Genomic DNA, 21,340 nt, shown 5'->3' with positions numbered 1-21,340 from the left:
GGCCCACGACTCCATAAGAAGGAACGAGGACGTGGCAGAAATGGATGCTGCTTTACCTTTGAAGCCGTTCCAGGACCAGAAGCACTTGTAGAAACAGACACTCGCTGCTGCAGCAGGTCAAGCCGTGGCGGCACTGGGGGAAGGGAAGCTTGTGGGGCCATGGAGAATGGAGAAGGAGGCCGTTCCACCTGGAACAAACAACATTTCCTACTAGACCACTCTTGTTTGGTCTAGGAGGTCAAACGGTGCTTCCCCCAAATCCACATGCACCTGCAGCCTCAAAATGTGACCTTATTTGGAAACAGATCCTTTGCAGACATAATCATGTTACAATGAGATCAGACTACATCCGAGTGCATCCTAATTCAATTGGACTGGTATCCTTATAGAGGGCACTGAGCAGGCACACACGGAAGACAGTCACAGGAAAACGGAGCTAAGTGGGAGGTTTGAGAAGTTGTCTAATTTGGTGTAAGTGCAAAACCCCAATGATCTGATCCGTAAACCTCCCCAGGAACACGAAGGCTTCCCAGCCACAACCAGAAGCCGGCTCTGCTGACATCTCAATGTTGTGCTGCTGGCCGGCAGGACTGAGAGCTCATCTGTTAGCGAGAGGGTGCTACAGCAGCCAGAGGAAGCCAACAGAAGGGGACTGGCATCTTTCCATTTCTCTTCCGGCTGCAGGCGGCAAATCTCACATGGACACCGGCTATGACTGACTATCAGTGGACTGGACTTGGGAGCACACACACGCCCTCTTTTAAACCTCTGACCCGTCCAAGGTTCTTGCATGTCCCGAGTTGTGCCACCATAAGAGGGCACTGTCACTCACGAAATGCCCAGCCAGTGGCGTGCTGTGGGCCACTGTAATTTAGAATTCACCCTCCGATTTCCCTCCTTGTGCTGCTGTTACAGAGAAGTTTCCTGGCTGACACTCTTAGAAAGGTCAGCTTTCCACCTCTTCATCTTCAGAGAAAGAAAACAAGCTTGGAATTAAAAAACCCTGATACTCATCTCAGAAGCTCCCCTGGGAAGACCATGCTTAATGGGCAGAATGAAGACAGAGCACAAGACAACAAATGCTCTACGGGTTACGTTGAAAGAGAAAAAGAGTTAAAAAAAAAAAGAATTATAAAATAAAAATGAACAATAAAACATGACTAAAAATTATTCCAGTCCTTCAAAAGAAGTTTCCTTGATTCATTGATAGGGATTAACATTGCTTATCATTTTGCTTTCTAAAAACCAAGTACCAAATCAGAAGAAACAATACATTTCCATTTCCCTGTCTGAGCAGGGTGATGAATAGCTGAGAAGCTGGTCAAAGTGACAGACAGTAATTCCTACAACACGCTGCTCTGCCTTTGCCTTCCCTACAGGAAGCAACGCTGACGGGCACTCATGTAAGAAGACAGCAACCCCAGCAGCCTGCATGCACGCGGCCCAGAGTGCCGTGGAGAGCAGGCCCCCACCACTGTGAGCAGCAGCTTCCACTCATGCTTAAGGAAACAGGCTCCCTTGAGGGAGGGGGAGCGGGAAGGGAGGGGAAAAAAGGACCTGACGCAAAGGGCTTAAGTGGAGAGTAATGCTTTGAAAAGGATGAGGGCAAAGAATGTACGGATGTGCTTTACACAATTGATGTATATATGGATTGCAATAAGAGTTGTATGAGCCCCTAATAAAATGCTTTAAAAAATTTTAAAAATAAAATGGAATGTAAGATCAATATTCTAGACATTAAAAAAAAAAGAAAACCGGCTCGCCGTCAGCTGACCACACAGCATGGGCAGCCCAACACCAGGATTAGAAACGTCAACATCAGGTCAGTCCCTTCAAGGATAGACTACATCGTGTCATGATCTCCCAAATTGATTGTTCTTTTCCATCTACTTAGCTCCCTTCAGACCTGACTTATTAAAAACCACGTTCTAGCGAGTCTCTCCCCGTTCTCACCAAATCCATTACTGGCTCAACCACCCTCGGATACTCATCAGTATGAAGACTCAACAGTTAGCTCAATTTCCTGTCTTCCATCTCACTCTCCTGTCTGGCTTTCAAAAACCTCACTCATCTGTTCTCCCACAATTCCCAGGAGCTGTCACTGCCGTCTAGAGGGGGCCCACCTCCTCGGTGTTTCTGCACATGCTGCAGTGCTTCCCAACTCCGTGATTTTGTACAGGTTGTCCTCCTCTCCGGTGGCCTTTTCAGCCAATTTTAATTGATCCCACCATCCCTTCGTTAGTTTATTGTGCCAACCTGGCCGATAAACACATGTGGGATTAATTGAAGGGCAGAGGGATAAATGGCTCCATGAGCCTCGCCTTTCTAGTTCTCAGGTCTCTTGCTTTCTGACGGTCGGACCAGGGTGCAGCTGCCTTAGTCAGTTCCCTGATTTTGCTTCCAAGGCTCACTTCCTGTAAGACATCCCTGAGGAGAAGCCACATGGACCTACCCCGATGCAGCCCTGGGTGCTGGAGCAGCCAGGTGGAGACCCCTGCCAGCGCTGAGATGCTTACACATTCACTGACTCGGCTTTCCTCCTGCAGTCGGCATCATTGTGTGTGTTTTGTGAGATGGAGGAGGACTTTGTGGATTGGTGTTGGACATATGGGTTAATGTTGGACTTGTGGGCTTGGGCAGCACTGGGTTGGGATGTTTTCTTGATGCGCACTTTATATATATCTAATACAGGAGTTTCTGTGGATTTGTTTCTCTGAAGTACCCAGACTAACACAATCCCTCCGCTTCATTCCTTGGCTCAACACCCTTGCTTTGTTCACATATGTCGTTATCTCAACATCAAACAGGGCTCTAGAAGGAGGGGGAACCCAAGGGGAGAAGAGATGACCGAGAACAAGGTACCTTCTTGACATCCAAGGGACACCAATATTGACATTAAAAGGGTTCCCTGCCCACCAAGCTCAATAAAGGGCTGGAAGCTCATCACAAACAAAAACACCCGTTTCATAAAAAAGATCTTTGGAGGCTATGCTTCACCAAAACAAGGAAATAAAGCAAGAGAGAGGGAAGCAGGGATTATGAAACAGGCCCGCTGACAGAGAAGGGAGCCACTGAGTCCTGCGATGCAGCAGAGAGAATCTCAAGTTGACAGGCAGTGCGGACGGAGTCTCTGAGGAAGAACTAGTCAGCATCGACACAGAAACATGGAGTGCCCCTGCATACCGGGCGTTCAGACAGTTCATGGAAAGAGCCCACTCCCACCAATGTTGTGGTCATTATATAGTCTGTTGTCAATTTGTGAGGATTCAGAGTGAAGGGGTGGAGTTTATCCTGTAAGTCAGGTCGTAGCTTGATGAGCTCATTTGGAGGCACTAAGGAGATAAAACAGCTCATTGGAAACAGGACACAAGAGACTCCCTGTGAGAAGCCACATGGACCTACCCTGACGCAGCCAGAGCCCTGGGAGCAGGGGAAGCCACGTAGAGGCCTCTGCCAGCACTGAGATGTTCACAATGCACTGGATCCACAAGACTTTCCAACCACTGGCCTGCGATCTTCCTGCATTCAGCATCATTACATGTGTTTCCTGAGTCTGAAGAGGACTTTAAAGATTGGTATTGGACATACAGGCTAATATAGGACTTATGGACTTGATCTGGACTGGGCTGGGATGTTTTCTCAATATTTCATTGCTCTTTCCTATACACATGAGTGTCTACAAATTTGTTTCTCTAGTCTACCCGGACTAACACAGCATACTAACATACTATATAGTACATCTGCTACATTAAGATATTTTATACCATGAAAAATTGAGAGGATATTTTAGAGCATGGTAAGACTAGATAGCCTGGTAAGACTTGTTGGGAACTGAAAACTAAGCAAATAAAAACAAAACAATTATTGTAGGAAAGTAAAAAGGTGTCTAAGAAAGCAAAAATCATTGTGGTGTATTACTTAGCTTAGAATATGGATTTAGTAAAAACCCAAAGTATCAGGGGTTTCCATGGCTGGCTTTGAGCACATCTCCAGGCCTTTCTCGTGAGATTCTTGGGTACACTGAACCCCATCCTGTGGGTTCACCACAAGTTCACTGTTGGCACCACCCACAAACTCCTTTAATAAACTAGAGGGGGAATATCAGGAGAGGGGCAGAGGGAGCTAACAGGGGATCTCAATCCTTTTCTACCACATCAAAGCCAATAGATAGCTAACATGGAGAGGTAATGGAGAGAAAGCAGGGTTTAGAAACAAGTATGAAACTCATGAAGTGAAAAACTCAAGAGAGGGCTAGAGAGGAGGGTATGAAGCAGTGTTCCCCCAGAGTGAACCATACCGCCCCCTGGGGGGGTTGGAGCGGGTGCTGGGACAAACCATGGGGCAGCAAAAGCAGATACGGGCTGCAGCACAAAACTTTTTCATTGTCACGTGAGGTGCTGAGTGATGTTCATTCTGAAAAGGGAAGTAGGCCAAAGAAAATTTGGGAACTTCTGCTACAAAGCTTGTCACCCCTCCTGCCCCTTAAAGCCCTGCAGTTGTCAGATGTAACTTCTAAATCTCATTTTCCCATAGAGATGGGCCCTTTGTCCTTGTAGTCTGATGGTCCTAGTTCAGGAATCTGTGTGACTTTTGGTATTGAGGCAAAACATCATAAAATTGATGATTTCAACCATTTCTCCCATCTCCAACTTCTTGCCTGTGTCTACCTTTTCTTTCACCCTCCTTTCTGATCTGTTCCTGCCTTTGGGGCTTTATCTCCGAGCAAATCCCACCCTTGTGATTTGACATGGCTGATGGTTCTAAGGAGCACACACACCCCCCTCAGTGTCATTGCTGTCTTATGGACCTGCTATTGTTTGGCTGCAGGTTGAGGCAACAGGGTGAGTTCAGTTCCAACCCTTGGCATTCTAGCCATTTTTCAGTATACAATCCCGTGGCAGTACCTCCATTCACAATGCTGTACAACTATCACCACCAGTATCTCTTTCCAAACCCTTTTAGCATCTTACACAGAAATTCTGTAAGCTCTGTGAGCTGCCAACTCCTCATTTCTCCCCCTGCTCAGCTCTTGGTAACCCCAAAACTACTTTCTGTCTCTAAGAATTTGCCCTGCTATTTTCAATAGCCTCACATGTAATAAAAAGCGAGACCATGAACAAAGCAGACAGGAGCAAAACTAGTGCATTTAAATGATGGTGCTGGCAAAGAATACTGAAGTATCATGAGCTTCCCAGAAGAACAAACCAATCTGTCTCGGAGGAAGTAGCCAGAAAGCGCCTCAGAAGTCCAGATGGCAAGACTGCATGTGTACTTTGGGCGTGTTGTCTATCCGGAGGGAGCGGTCCCTCGAGACGGACACCATGCTTGGTAAAGCCGAGGGTCAGCAAAAGAGAGGAAAACCCTCACGAGACGGACTGACCCAGCGGCTGCAACACCGGGCTTATCGAACTCGTCGTGATGGTGCAGGGCCAGGCAGGGTCTCACTGTGCTGTACAGTCCGTCTACTCTGGGTGTACTTCCTATTTCATCTGGCCTTTCTAGCCACACGCCTCCATCTTTTGATGTATTATAAACCTTAGCTAATGTGTATTAAAACAAGACCTTCTGGCTTTACCAGGTGACCCGCCAGCTGCCAGCTCCCGGGGTCACAGAACTGACACGACTTGGCGCGCCTACGATGTGCAGCAGTCATCGGTAAGTCCTCTACCTAACGTTCTGAGGCCAGGAGGCAGAAATCACAGGAACCCTGACAGGTGGGGCAGTCCCACCCTGTCACATAGGGTCGCTATGAGTCGGCCTCAACTGAAGGGCTGTAACTTTTTTAGGCAAAAATCACCCCACCACCGAAGCCCAGGATGTGGCAAGACTCCATCTTTGTGACCTCCCCTTCCAGACTGAGCATGTGCAGAAGACTGGTGCACACTCACCAGTCAGGAACACTCACGAGTCACCAGTTACCATCCCCAAAAGGCGAGTGGCCCAGGACACAGGTAGCCACTGGGATGTGAGTCCCAGCAAGCTCCTTTGCCTGGCTAAGCCAACGAGACCTCGTTCACCTGGGACACAGCACGTCTCTTGGTTGCCTGGCACAGCTTTGGCAGTGTGCTGTTGCTCTGGATCCTGCACCTAGCATGGTTCTGCCTGGCCTCTGGTTTATGGGGCTTGTGCCTGGCCTGATTCACCAGTTTCTGCAGCCTTGCGGGTCACAGTGCAGATTTGGTGTGATTGGGGAGGATTCTTCAAACAAAGGTCTGAATTTCAGTTTGGGATTTCCACAACCATGAGAACCAGTTCCACAATGGTCGGAGAGTTCTGTGTGGCGACTGCAGTGAATTGCAGGACCCTGGGATGGGACGTGAGGAACTATTATCAAGGGGAGGAGTAGTCGTTGCATTGACAATGGAGTAGTAGAGCATTTAGGAAAGTCAGACATTTGGGGCATCTTTAATCTCCACCTTAATGAGCCCTGGTGGTGCAGAGGTTACACACTGAGCTGCAAACCACACGGGCAGCAGTTCGAAACCCCAGCTGCTTCAAGGGAGGATGAGGCTTTCTACTCCTGCCTTGGAAACTCAGAAGGGCAATCCAGTTCTGCCCTATAGGGCTGCTACGCTCGTTTTGTTTTCCTCTCCACCTTAAAGAACCAAGCTTGTATTATCTTTCTAAAGGAAATTATTTGAGCAGTCAGTGTCAACTCAAGGGCACCCAACAACGACAACAGCTTTTTCTAGATACTCATGTAAGTGGAACCATGTATCTACCTGTCCTTTTGTACCTGGGTTATTTCAGTTAGCGTGTTTTCATGGTTCAGTATGATTTAGAATTCCACTCCTTCTTCTGGCTGCTGAACACACTCCCTGTATACGTACATAGGGCCCTCATTTTGTTTAGCCTGCCCTATGTTGATGGACATGGTTGTCGCCCCTTGTGCAAGCACTTCTTTTAATTAAACTTAAACTCGTTCAGATACTCTCGTCATATGAGGTATAAGGAATAAAGTCTATGAGGAATAACGATTCATAAGACAGACAAAAACACCCACACACCTACCATCCAGTCTGGGGCAGTTCTACTCTGTCCTAAGGGGTCACTCTGAGTCTGACTCGACTCAACAGCAGCAGACTTGGGGGCTTTTGGGTTTAAGACTCGCGCCATTGATGTTTTTGTGCACTTGTATTTCCTTAGGAGAACCATTGGAATGGAGCTGGTCATTCAAATTGTGAAGGTTACCTTTTGACAGATGACAAGTCATCCTTCATGACTGTGCCCGAGTGCAGTGTCTGTGTCCCCACAGCTTACAAGTCAATGAAGACACACGGTCATGTACGTTTCACATAAATACCCACAGAAATGCGTGTTTCCCTCCATCTGTAGACAGGGCAAAAAACTCCGTTTCCCTAGTCTTCCAAGAGTGATGACTGAACAGAGTCATCTACATAGGAACAGAAATCTTTTAGGGGTCAAAGAATAGCTTAAAATCAAACTAGAAGCCTGCCAAGTTGACAATAAAAACCACTGTCAGCCTCAAGAAGCCGAGAAGCTGCTGCTCAAATGTCTCTATTCCCTCAACCACCCATCAGTGGAGCCCAGGTGGAGGGGTTACTCTTCTCACTGGGCCGCCCACGTGGAAGCACCAGCAGCCCCGCGGGAGAAAGGGCAGGTTTCCTCCCTGGTGAAGAACTACAGGCTCAGGCTAACTGCAGTTAGTTCCTAGGGTGGCTAGGAGCTGGGATTGACTCGATGGCAGTGAGTGGAGTTGAGGGGGCAGTAGTATCAGGCACCTGTACATTTGTCAAGCCTGCTCTGACATCTTTCCAACTCCAAGCCAACACTGAAAGGAACTACTAGGTGTCCAACTTTGAATAGTTAACTACAAATAAGGCATGGCTCGTGCCGTTTAGGAAGTGAGGATGGTAAATACTTTCAATAAAATATTACACAGTAATCAGATCATACACAGGGTCTCAGAAAGACACGGCCACACCTGTGTTAGATATGTGTGAGTTGAGGAGGAGGGAAGCAGGGTTCAAGAAGGAAACAGTGCCCAGATGCAGACAGACCAGGCTGAAGAACAGAAATGACTACACCGAGCAGGGAGGGATCCAAAGTGGGAGTCAGGATGGTAGAAGGCAGCAGGGTCTCTGACTTCTTCTTTCACTGGGGGTGGGATGTGTGCGTGCCATTATCTGCATCAGCTGCCCAAGGCTGAATCTTCTGACGTGGACATCAGACGTACCTTCTCTTGCCAACTCGTTCACCCAGTCCAACACCAACTATTCCTCCCACGTGGCAAACTCTACCTCTCTATTGGGTTCGACTATTCTAATTTACAGACAGTGCACTTGTGGCGTCTATAAGAGAAGCAACAGGCTGCAATTCAGGCTCAAGATAGAATTCCTCCATCAGCACAGCCTTTCCTCAGCTGTGTGCGCGGTAGGGCTTTCTCTGCTACGCATGCCTCCCCGCCCCAGTCCGGCCTCAGCCTAACTTGGGCAAGCGGTACAAAGCTCTCTTAGCTCTGCTGATTAAGCGCCCTGAAGCACACTGTTAGCCCTCCAGTAAGCTTCCAGCTTCTAGCTCTATGGGACACGGAGGTATCTCACTCTGCCGGCAAGCTTCTTGCACTGACACTGTGGCAGTTACATAGTCTATTGTCAACTTGAGTCTAGTCTGTCAATCAGGTTGCAGCTTGATGACTTCATTTGGAGGCCCAACAGAGATAAATAGCTTACTGGAGGCTGGATATACACTCTCCTTGCGAGACAGTCCTGTTGACAAGCCAATGGAGCTATGCTGATGGAGACAGAGTCCTGGAGTTGGGCCACATCACATGGAGACCCACAACAGCGCTGAGATGCCACTGGATCTACAAGACTTTCCACCCACTGGCCTGTGATCTTCCTGCATTCAGTGTTATTGCATGTGTTACATGAGTCTGAAGAGGAATTTGCACTGGTATCAGACATATGGGCTAGTATCAGACTTACAGACTTGATGTGGACTAAGCTGGGATGTTTTCTTAATATACAATTGCTCTTTTATATAAAGCTCTTTCTTATACATGAGTACCTCTCTGGATTTGTATCTCTAGTCACCCTGGACTAACACACACAACACACTCCACTTTCTCTGTAGGCTGGGAAGCCCAATGCTCAGCCTCCAACCAGTCTCTTGAGTTCTACTCTACTGCCTCTGCTCCGCTGCTGCATTTCTTAGCTACTGCTTCTCGTGATCTCTGGCATCGCTACTCTCTTGTCACCTGGTAAAGGAGGCTCGGCAAAGGGGCCTGGCTCGGGTCTAGAGGGCATTCTCCACTCCTGGCTCTTCTTCTGTGATGGTAATGGAATTCCTCTTTTTGCCTCTAGGGGGGCTCATTTTAAGCCTACTAGGGATAGAAAACTGACATATCCCCAGGTCAGGGCTCCATGACTTAGCTGCACGAAGATACAAGCGTACACACTCCTACATTACTAGTAAGTCATCCAGTGACTACATTACTAGTAAGTCATCCAGTCTCCTGGATGAGTCAAAAGCTCCGCATTGGCACAGTCCTCCCCAGTCACATGATGAGTGACAGTCTAACCCAAAAGAACAAAACCCACTACTGTCAAATGGATGGCAGCTCACAGTCACCATACAGGATGGAGCAGAACTGCCCTGTGGGTTTCAGAGACTGTCAATCTTTACGGAACAGACAGTCCAGAATGACTGGCGGCTCCAAACTGGTGAACTTACAGTACACTAGCAGGGCTCCTTTGAAAGGTTAGAAGGGTCACCCTGGGTGGGTTAGCTTAGTGAGACCATTAAAAACGAAGTGGAGAGGCGTGCTGGGCAAATGAGAATGAATTTAAATGAACCCAGTCCATATGAGACGCCACCAAAGACTGTGGAGGCCTCATTTGTGTAGCCGATCAGTCACTCCGGCAGCAGATCAGATCGATAATGAATGTCTGTGATAAGTCATGACACAGCAATCAGAAAGGAAGAGACACACTGGCTAGCATCACGGAGATATTTTACTGAACTCCTACTATGTGACAGGCAATCTGCTGCTGGCATGAAAGAATGCTGCTTCTGCAAGTAGGACATGCGCCCCGCAAATTAATAAAACATCCCAAACTATTGAATCTATAGCATATTGGAGCCTTTCGTTTGTCCTGCACTTCTGAAAACCATTGCCTCTCCGACGTCAGAGTGGGACCACAGCCTGACCTTTCTTACCTTTACTCAGGCCTTCTGGTTTGCTGGGCTTCCATGGGGTAGCTCCTAGCTCCCTCTTACCACTTTAGGTGCATTTATGTGATTATTAAGAATGCCACTTCTCCCCCTGCCCTAACTTTCTAAAGCCGAGACTCCGTTGAGGAAAAGACCAAGAATCACCCATTCCAATCACAGTAGCGAAAGAGGGCCCGGTTCTTTGATTTGCTCTGCTCTTCTGCAGCAGGCCTGCGGAGTAAAGCCTGGGTCTACAGGGCAGGCAGGAAGAACATGGGGTCTGCAACCAGACTGCGTCTTGGGCAATCCCCCAACGTCTCTGTGGACTTGTCTGCCCACGCATGAGATGAGGTTAAGAAGCGTGCCGGCTCTAAGGTGGCGAGTACAAGTAGGCAGAGCGCTCACACAGCAATGCTCAGTATCGGTAGCCAGCACTCACGCCCGACAGCTGGAATGTCATCAAGTACGCCACTGCTTCAGTACACAGCTCACCTCTCAGGATGTCCCGTCAGTTCCCTCAATCGCAGTCTTACCTTCGCACCAGCCAGTTCCTTCATCATAAAGAGAGAGTCGTCCGCTCGCTCGTCGTCGTCGTCGTCGTAGTTTGGAGAAGGAGCGCCCTCCGCTCCCTGCCGCAAGAGGCTGCCATTTCCTCTCGGGTCAAACGGGTCGACCACAATGGGCTCCGTACCTTTGATTTCACAGCGGCAGAAAGGGCAGCCCTGGCCTTCTGATTCCTGCAGACGAAGCACAGCGTTGTAACACACCCACTGCAAAGCACTGCACACTTTCACTCACTAGGAAGTGCATTTCTTAGAGATGAAATCATTACAGATCTGTCTACCAACCAGCCCCGCTTTTTCTCTGCAAAGGACAAAAAGACCCACTGCCTCAGAGCCATGGCAAAGCCGAGGACAGGCCTGGCGTGGGCCCATACCTGCCAGGACGTAAGACAGGAGGTGCACATGAGGTGGCCACAGGGCTCGATCTTTACATCCTTGTCATTTTCAGCACATATCTTGCACAGCTGGAACGTGGAGCCCATCTCACAGTAGAGTTCATATTGTTCCTTTGATGGAAAGAGAGGGGAGAAAATTAAGGAACTACTCACCCCATCCCAACAGTAGTTGAACGAGTGAATGCAATCACAAACGCTAAAATCAAGAAAACTCAAGATGGAGTGTCAACAGATGTGTTTACTTAAAATGCTCAAACAGTGGTGATGTCTTTGCATGACCCTGGAAGCTCTGTTGTCATGATCCTATTTTAAGCTGCATGATTTACGGAGAAATCACACAGTTGTGTACCCAGTAAGTGACTGCATGCTAACAGGTCCCCAGCAATACAGTGACACTGTCTGTGAGTTCTACAGAAAGCCGGATTCCTTGCGCGGCTACACTGTAAAGTGAAACGCACCTGGGTCACTTTGATGTGGTCTTGGGGAGTTGGTTCACAGAGGCCCGTCAGGTCTGGATTCTGATTTCTTCCATCAGGAAACAAATAGCTGGACAAAGTGAAACCAATAATGGAGTTTGTAATTTTTAAAAACAAATTTGCCAGTGCTTTAACACAGATAAATGACATCTAGGAATTCCCTTATTCTAAAAGGACAACTTTATATCAAGCTTACTAATAATTAAAAACAGGATTGGGGAGAGAGGGGATAAAGGGAGCTGATATCAAAGAGTTTAAGAAGAAAGAAAATGTTTTGAAACTGATTGTAGTAGCAATTGTACAATTATGCTTGAACTGTATGAATTATAGAATGCTATCACATCTGTGAGAGCTCCCAATAAAATGATGAATAAAAATTTTAAAAATTAGCTCACTACCAGCGGGGATCGGTAACGTAACGTCGCACCGAAGTTCTCAGCGCCCGGCATGGGTCTCTGGCCTTCCTGCCTCAGAAGCGCAGCAGCCGGCACTGCAGGAAGGTAAAGAGCTTCCCCAAGGATGACGCCTCCAAGCCGGTCCACCTTACGGCCTTCCTGGGCTACAGGGCGGGCAGGACCCACATTGTGCGCGAGGTCAACAGGCCAGGCTCCAAGGTGAACAAGAAAGTGGAGGCCGTGACCATGGTGGTGCCCCCTCCCATGGTGGTGGTGGGCATCGTGGGCTATGTGACCTTCAAGATGGTCTTTGCCGAGCACATCAGTGATGAGTGCAAGCAGTGGTTCTACAAGAACTGGCACGAGTTGCAGAAGAAGGCTTTCACCAAGTACTGCAGATGGGCAGGTGACGAGGGCAAGACGCAGCTGGAGGAGGACGTCAGCAGCATGAAGAAGTCCTGCCCGGTCATCCGCGCCATTGCCCACGCCCAGATGCGCCTGCTCCCCCTGCGCCAGGAGAAGGCGCACCTGATGGAGATCCAGGTGAACGGGGGCTCCGTGGCTGAGAAGCTGGACTGGGCCCAGAGAAGCTGGAGCAGCAGGTGCTGGTGACCCAGGTGTTCAGGCAGGACAAAATGATTGACATCATCGGGGTGACCAAGGGCAAAGGCTACAAAGGGGTCACCAGTCGTTGGTACATCAAGAAGCTGCCCCGAAAGACCCACCGAGGGCTGCGCAAGGTGGCTTGTATTGGGGCCTGGCATCCCGCCCGCATGGCCTTCTCGGTGGCCCACACTGGGCAAAAAGGCTACCACCACGCACGGAAATCAACAAGATCTATAAGATCGGCCGGGCTACCTCGTCAAGGAGGGCAAGCTTATCAAGAACAACGCCTCCACCGACTACCATCTCTCTGACAAGAGCATCAACTCCCTGGGCGGCTTTGTCCACTTGGTGAAGTGACCAATGAGTTTGTCATGCTGAAGGGCTGCGTGGTGGGCACCAAGAAGCAAGTGCTCACTCTGTGCAAGTCCCTGCTGGTGCAGACCAAGCACTGTGCCCTGGAGAAGATCGACCTCAAGTTCATCGACACCTGGCCATGGCACCACTCAAAAAGACCAGATTGCGGAGGAAGAAGGCGCATAACAAATGGTATAGCTGGTGGGATCAGAATAAAGACTTCTTTTCCAGTGGGAAAAAAATTAAAAAAACCAAAGCCTAAATTATGAGGGGTACCCCCCTACAAAAAAACCCAGAATATTTTCCTCCCAAAGTTACATATTTAAGTGTTTTGACAAAACAACCCTATCACTTTCAAAGTATTCTTCATTGCACTTAATACATTTGTCAAATCTGTGATTCCATTCTTGGAAACAGTTTTCAAACTCATCTGTTTGGATGACTGCCAGAACCTTCCCCGTTGTTTTCTTCACCTCCTGTACGCTGTCAAATCGCTATCCTTTCACGTCCCTCTTCATTCGAGGAAACAAAAAGAAGTCGCTTGGAGCGACGTCAGGTGAGTGAGATGCACGGGGCAAGAGAGGCATGCTGTTTTTTGCCCAAAACCGGCACACCAAGGAGGCCAGGTGAGGTGGTGTATTGTTGTGGTGGCAAAACCAGTCGACTGCCCATCGACCGCAAATCAGGCCTTTTCTGTGGCACACTGTTGCAAAATCTTTTCAGAACCTCTAAAGAGAAAGCTTGATAAACAGTCTGACCTGAGAACAAACTCCAAATGTACTACAAGTCGAGTTGACATTTTCGTCCATTTGGGAAGCTGACAAATGTCTATAAAGAGGTTTGTCATCAATTGACATTCACTCTTCTTGAAACGAGAAAACCACTCGTACACTTGACTTTTTCCCCACAGCGCTGTCCTTGTAAGTGATGTTCAATATCACAACAGTTTCCGCACCACTTTTCCCGAGCACTAACAAAATTTCACAGTTGCATGCTGTTCTCTTAATCGGCCATCACAAAAAAAAAAACGAGGTTCAAGCAAAACTGCTTATATGAAAAAATTCACTGTGACCAGAGAATCTTCCCAAACAATACCACTGAGTGATCTAGCTCAGAGTGAGTTGCTTGATGCTCGCCTAGTGTGAAAAAATACAAAAGCTCCACCCAGAGCAATTCTGGGTTTTTTGGGGGGATACCCCCTCATCTAGGCTCCAAATGCAGATATTCCTTCTCCGGGCCACCTGGCCACAGGGTTCTCTTTTCAGTAACAAGCCACAGAGTAAATATTTTGGGCTTTGAGGCCAAATATGGTCTGCTCCACATTCTGCTTGCGCTACTTGTTTTTAAACTGTCATCAGATGCCACCAAGCTGATCCAGACTCAGATACACTGTAACAAAGAACTAACCCCATAGGGCTTTTGGGACTGTGATCCTAACAGGACAGAGAGCCAGGCCTTTCTCCGGAGTCACTGGGTAGGCTCAAATGGGAAACTTTTTGTTTAGTGGTGTCTAACCTGTTATGTCACCAAGCCTCTTTATTTCTTCAAATGGCACTTTAAAAGAGTAAAACTGCCTCCGCTGTAGGCTTTGCAATGAATGGTCTGGCCTGTGGGCCATTGTTTCCAACCCTTATTTCGATCTATGGGTAAACTACAAGATAACAATGTGAATTTAAACTGCATTTGCTTTTGACCAGAAACTATTCTTGTTTATAAAATTAAGAGGCACCACCTCAAAAGACATGTAGGGAGAAGCAAATTAATTCTCCCATCAGCCAAGTTGTGGCTTCTTGAGCCATCTATGGCATTTGAGTAACAACTCTCTCAGCCCCAAGGTAGTACAGAAGCTCATGCTTACGAGAAGATGGATTTTCCTTATCCCTTTAATAGATTAGCTATTTTCGTGATATCTGGTCAACTGCTAGTGTTTTTAGTGCTTATCTACTGCTAATCAATTTGAATTGACAAAGGAATAGTAATTCTGGAATAAATGAGAATTTATTCAGAAAAAAATCACTGGTTACAAAAGTCTGAAGCCACAATAAAGTGACGTCAGAAGCAACTGAAGACCACTGAGGTCCTGCTCCGGGGAGGAGCAGCGAATCGCCCTGAGGGTGGAGCGTTTACTAACTGAGGAAATGTACAGCCAGTAATTGGGAAATTTGGGGGGAGTGGGGAGGGGGGAAAATGAGGAGCCGATGCCAGGGGCTTAGGTGGAGAGCAAATGTTTTGAGAATGATGAGGGCAATGAATGTACAAATGTGCTTGACACAAATGACGTATGGATGGATGGTGATAAGTCCCTAATAAAACGATTACCGCCCAAATTGGAAAATTTTGCCGGCAGATTTAAAAATCATTTTAAAAAGCTGGTCTCACTACTTTTGCCCTTACAGCAGTGCAGACCCTCTAGGGCAGCGGTTCTCAGCCTGTGGGTCGCAACCCCTTTGGGGTCGAACGGCCCTTTCACAGGGGGTGCCTGATTCATAACAGTAGCAAAATTACAGTGCTGAAGTAGCAACAAAAATGTTATGGTTAGGGGTAACCACCACATGAGGAACTGTATAAAAGGGTCGTGGCCTTAGGAAGGGTGAGAACCACTGCCCTAGGGGCTTGTCCCCAGTGCATCCTGACTTTACTACTCAATAAACCTGCTGTCCTGCCTCCGCCTTTTAAATGAATGAATGAATGAATGAATGGAAGTAAGCTGATGGTGGGCAAAAGGAAAAAGGAAGGAGTTTATTTGTGGTAACAGCAGAAGCAGCAATAGAGAAAAACCGTCTTACTCAAGGAGTCCCTACTAAAACAAAACCATATAAAAACCAAGGTCAATCAATGTAATTTCAATGACCAGGATACTTTGCTAGATAAGCATAATTTACAATCATATATTTCCTGAATCTTCACTTGTAGAGGTCACTAGGAATGAGCGCATTAAAGATGAACTTATGCAGCCTGGTATTTCTTCTCCACGCAGACGGTAAGCAGTGGTTACTCACAAGCCTTCCCTGAAGCCATCAATCAGTGCTTGGAAGAGAGGTTTATTGTGAGGGATCGTCTGGAGGATATTCCCATCGGCGGTGACATAACCAATAGCCCACTGGCCCAGACGAGTACAGCTCAGCCGGAAAATGTAACTGAAAACAGAGATAGACAAAAGCTCTCAGACATGCTGGTACCAGAGCAGGAAGCAAGAGCTGGTCAAAATCACAAGGCACATCAAGAACAGCTTTCCTCACCTCCTCCTGTGCGACGCACAGGTGATCACCACCTGAAAGCTATGGGATTGGAGGTCGCTGGACTTTGGCATGAAGCTCTTTCTTGGAGGGCACCCAGTGAATGGTGGCCGCAGAATACCATAGATTTACTATTGGTATGACTTGTGTTGGTCTGGAAGGCAAGCCTTTGTGAATGAGGCTTATTAAAAGTTTTGCCCTATCTCCAACCTTCATTTAATGTAATCATGTAAATTTCATGTAAATCACTTAAGCTTTTAATCTGCACAAATCAACAATTCACTGGCTCATGCACTTTAATTTCCTTTTCTCAGCAGTGTTTTAAATCCTACACCACTGGGTAAATTAGTGACACTTCGACAGAATTACCTTATGTTCTATGGGGATGATTTATAATGTTTTCTATTATAAAATGAAAGTGAACCAGAACTATATATAAATCACAGACATGGATTTGGGACTCACACTTAATGGTAGCCCTAATCTAAGAACAGTTAGTTCCTATGACATGGCCTCATGAAGACGTCACTGATGATGTGGGTGCTATAGGACCGTGTGATGAGGACGTCAGCATCTGAGGTCTTGAGCACTTGCCTTCAAACAAGCAGCCGTCTAAGGGAGGTGTCTACTAAGTTCACAGGGAAGAAGCACAGCAGCCTTTGAGACCCAAGGACTGTGAACAATAAAATCCAAAACCAGAGGAGGGAATGGTCCCAGCGCTTAAATGCTAAAGACCCATTTGTCAGGAGACTGTGGGTTCCACTTGCAGGGTCCCCACGTGCTAGCCTCCAGCGAGTCCCCTCTGACCACAGGCCAGGGTGGACAGGCAGAGCAGTGTCACGCCGAGTACAGCACATGTTGCTATGTGAAAACGTGACACCGTTAGCATTTGGTCGCCCTTTTGACCCATTTTAAGTTGTTTTGGGTCATAATAGTTTCTGCTTTCTGATTGAGGTTGCCCCCGGTTAATTTTGTCATTGTTGTTGAGTATTGTTTGTTTGTTCTGTATAATTTTCTGTATATATGAAATCTAGGACAGGAATTAATAATTGTATTGGGGCATGGAGTACCTAATAACTGGGCTAATACTTACCTTGGGGCATGGCAGGGGAGGGAGGTCGGGGAGACATTGGGTGCTGATAACAAGAACACTGACAGTGAGCACAAGAAAGGAGAACATGTTGATGGTGGTGATGACTGCACTCCTCTAATATGATGGAGCTATTAAACTGTATGATATGTAAATTATATGCCAGCAATACTACTAACAGAAAAATACAGCTTCTTCAATGACTCCAGACCCAAACCAAATGATCCCTAAGCCCAATTCTTAAATGACTTAAAAGCATTTATGAAATCACAGGATCTGATTAGTTCATTCCTCTGAAAAACAGACACCATGTCTATTAAGGAATTTTGGTATGGAGAGCTAACACAAGATCTTGTTTTAGCAGAAGTCACACCAAGAATCAGATTCAGGAGAGTGAAACCTCTCTGCTTCGTGGCACTGACCTACCTCCCAGGTTTGTGAATGAACTTCTGGAGCCGGGCTTTCACTTCATCATACGTCAGGAAAGCCATGTACCCGGGGTGAGTCACGGCCAGGCTGTTCCAGTTCCGGAGCAGAGAGGACCAGGGCTAAGGAAACAAGAGATGGATCACAGACGAGCCGGCTCAACACGCACTGCCACGCTTCAAGTAATGAAGAACAAAGCAAAAGCAAACCCTGTCAACTCTCAGGGAGAGACTGCCGCGTTGGTGCCACAAAGTCTCAGCTACAGTGTCATTTCTTGGGAAGCTAAACATGTTTGGAGATACAAAAACCTTGAAAAACTAAAAAGAAACACACACACACACAGGGTGAAAATAAAGACATGTGAAAGCACGCTAACCCACAACAGAGGTTGAATGACAAAAATGAACAGACCAACAGGACGAGGCACACATGTGCAACCAGGGACTTCCAAAGACATTCTTATTCAAGTTGACAACAGGTGCACAGGGAAGAAAGCGTTCAATTTAGGGGGGAAAGTGGTGTCTTTCCCCTCTGTGTAGCAGTCCTATGTTTCCCTATTAAGAATTTCAGTGGGGTGCAGGGGGAGAAGTTCTTCAGTGTTGGCAATGCTACATGAGTAACATCACTGATGCACAACACTGTGACCTAAAAAATGGTGATTGGCAAAGGTGGTATTTTATATGTTTTACAATAAAAATACAAGAAAAAAGAATTGCATTACAGCTGGAGAAAATAACATAAGTGCCTAATGATAATAGAGAAGAATTAAATATGCTCTACTACGCCTTTTTTTCTAGAAGTTCTCCCACTAGTAAAATGATCGTGAAAGAAGAAGAGTAAGATTAGAACGCAAGGGGAAACAAGCAGATTGCAGGGCTGTTTTTAAAAAGGATTGGTACACACACACAATACATAAAAAAACAAAATGCACAGGGTAGTTGTAATTTCTACTTGTGGTCCCTAAAAGGAGTAAAACATACTCTTATAATATGTAAAACTTTCTCCAATTAAAAGAAAGAAAAAGGCTCTTCAGAAAAGTAGTTGAAAATTGTTTAGTCAACTCTTTATAGTCTCCTACCTGAAAGAGTCGCGTAAAGATGTCAAATTCAAACACTGAAATATAATCATTGCAGGTTAGATCAATAGTGGATTTCAGAGCCATGGCCTCCAGCCCAGAGCTGATGGGGTGCACTTCATGCAGAGCCTGGCGAAAGCTCTTCCAAGGGACTATGGTCCTGAGGTGGGGATGGGAGAGAAGGTACAGAGTGAGAGGAGAGAGAGGATTCCAGGCAGTGCTATAAACAAAGGGCGGGGGGAGAAGAGTCACATTAAGGTTTCATTATCAATTCAATTCTCTTACAGAAGTGAAGCGATATTTTGCAGTAGGAAGAGAAAGAAGGGAGTTAAAAGCTCTACTTCCTAACTTTTTTATGACTAAAAAAAAAAGGAGATTTCCCCACTATCCTTACACAGTATGTCTCCAATCTCATCTCAACTCTCTTCAGCTGTCTGTTCTACTACAAAGGCCAATAAAGAAAGATGAGGTAGTCAGTCCTTTTTCTAACAGCTGTGCTATGGCCAGACAGACGTTTCTGTCCTATGTTTAAAGGAACCTATGAAATAAAAAACAGAAGGTGGGGAGGGTGAAGGGATTTGGGGAGCAAACAAGGAATGCAGGAGAGAGCATTAGGATTGTGATGATATTTATACAAGTCTTTTTAAAGGCGATTTATCGTATATACTTGAGTGTAAGTTGATCCGAATATCAGTCAAGGAACCTAATTTTACCACAAAAACTGCATTAAAAATGTGCTGGAAAACTCGGCTTATACACTAGTATCTATGGTAACTAGGGAAATGGATAACAAGTGAATAAGACACCAAGAAAACTACTTAAAAAAGAAGCCAAACTTGACCAGTGGTTACCAGTGGTGAAGGAGGAAGAGTTTTTGCTTACGGGGCACTGAGTTTATGTTATGGTGGTGGAATATTTTGGAAAAGGATATCACCACTGGCTGTACAACACGAAGAATATAAACAACGGCACTGAATTACACATGTAGAAGTTGTTGCATTAGAGAATGTTTTGTTGTGTGTATTTTTGCCACAATTTAAAAAATACATGATGAACAATGAGTATACAGAAGAAGAAAATGTTCTAGAATTGATTGTGGTAGTGATTGTGCAGCTCTTCTTGATGTGACTGAATTACTGAATTGTATGTCATGGATAAAGTGCCAATAAAACTATTAAAAAGAAAAGAGTAAAGTGTTCTGTATTTTATTAGGAGCCCAGATGATCAAAGACTAAACACCACCACCACCAACCCCCTGCAAAAAAAAAAAAAAATCACAACAAAACCTACTGCCACTGGGTAGCCCAATGCCTACATGCTCACTAATGCTGTTATATTCTTAAGCTCTTACAACACGTTGTGAAGAAGAAGGCAGAGACACCTGGAGGGTGAATGAAAGGAGGCATGTGGGAGGTGTGAGCGGTAGGCTCTGTGTAAATAAGCCTCACTGTTTTGCTTCTTTGGGTTCCACTTTGGGCTGCTACCTTCAAGCCCGTGGTTAGAACCTCTCACTGGAGAAAGAAGGAGCTGTCTATGCCCACAAATATTCACAGCCTCAAAAAGCCAAGGGGCAGTTCCACTCGGTATGAGTCAGAAATGACTAATGGCAGTGGTTTAGAGAACCCAGTCCAAGACCCTGAGGATAACCCACCAACTGCTCCAAGAGAAACAGATGGGGCTCCCATAAAGATTTACAGTCTGAAGTTCTGAGGAGCAGTTCCACTTTGTCCCTGAGCCTTCCTCACACAGCGCCCCTTTCATGCAGCTCCTCATGCGGTAGGGACCCCCAACCATAACGTTATTTTCACTGCTACCTCATCACTGTCATTTGCTGCTGTCATGAATCGGACGACCTTTGTGAAAGGGTTGTTCAACCCCCCCAAGGGGTCGTGACCCACAGGTTGAGAACCACTGTCCTAGAGGATCACTAAGAGTAGTTATCTACCCAATGGCAGTGAGTTTGTAAAAGTAAAAAACAGTACAGGAGAAGTTTAACATAAGAGTAATTAAACACCACATAGGGCTAGTAAGGAATACTATGGAATTTAAATTTGAGATTTTAAAAATGGTCTGCTTGAAAACAGACCAACGTCCTTAAGTCATTTCTAATATTAGTTACTAAGCTGAACTTAAACACATCTCCGCTTTCTTCAAGTAGGCTTTTAAAATGGCCAATTATGCATTATTTTATAACTAGACAATTATTTAATTGTTTTTCTTTTAAATAAGGATGGCCTGTAGAGAGAGACTGAGGGAGCCCTGGGGGTGGCGCAGTGAGGTAAGAGTTGGACTGATAAATGGGAAGCAGACAGTGAGAATGTCACAGTCACGCTCCTGCTTCCCTAGTGAATCAGTCCTGGCGCTCCATTGAGGCAGTTCTACCCTGGCCGGTAGGGTTGCTATGAGCCAGAAATCAATTCAATGGCAGTCAGTTTGGTTTGATGAGTTTGAGAGGGACATCTAAGCATCTTTTCAGGTCTTTCACCCAAAATTTGTAAGGATATTTTCATTAATATTTAAAACGTAAACTTCACTATTAAGTTTGTTT

General features: G+C 46.3%; 1 protein-coding gene and 1 pseudogene across 2 annotated transcripts in view; one reads left to right on the top strand and one right to left on the bottom strand.

The window, feature by feature from the left end:
* CBL (Cbl proto-oncogene) overlaps positions 1–21,340 on the bottom strand; it is a 103,347-nt gene that overhangs the window by 21,639 nt on the left and 60,368 nt on the right. For both annotated transcript variants that reach the window (XM_075546707.1, XM_075546709.1), the window contains 7 exons: positions 18,796–18,952; positions 17,718–17,839; positions 15,965–16,102; positions 11,593–11,680; positions 11,114–11,245; positions 10,710–10,913; positions 57–188 (listed from right to left, as the gene is read on the bottom strand). In XM_075546707.1, coding sequence (XP_075402822.1) covers positions 57–188; positions 10,710–10,913; positions 11,114–11,245; positions 11,593–11,680; positions 15,965–16,102; positions 17,718–17,839; positions 18,796–18,952 — 973 coding nt within the window. The remainder of the gene's footprint in view (positions 1–56; positions 189–10,709; positions 10,914–11,113; positions 11,246–11,592; positions 11,681–15,964; positions 16,103–17,717; positions 17,840–18,795; positions 18,953–21,340) is intronic.
* Positions 11,702–14,264, top strand: LOC142444313 (large ribosomal subunit protein uL3 pseudogene; annotated as a pseudogene).

The sequence above is a fragment of the Tenrec ecaudatus genome, chromosome 4 (genome assembly GCF_050624435.1).
Source record: "Tenrec ecaudatus isolate mTenEca1 chromosome 4, mTenEca1.hap1, whole genome shotgun sequence".
NCBI classification, from domain to species: Eukaryota; Metazoa; Chordata; class Mammalia; order Afrosoricida; family Tenrecidae; genus Tenrec; species Tenrec ecaudatus.
This window is presented reverse-complemented; position numbering and strand designations above follow the sequence as displayed.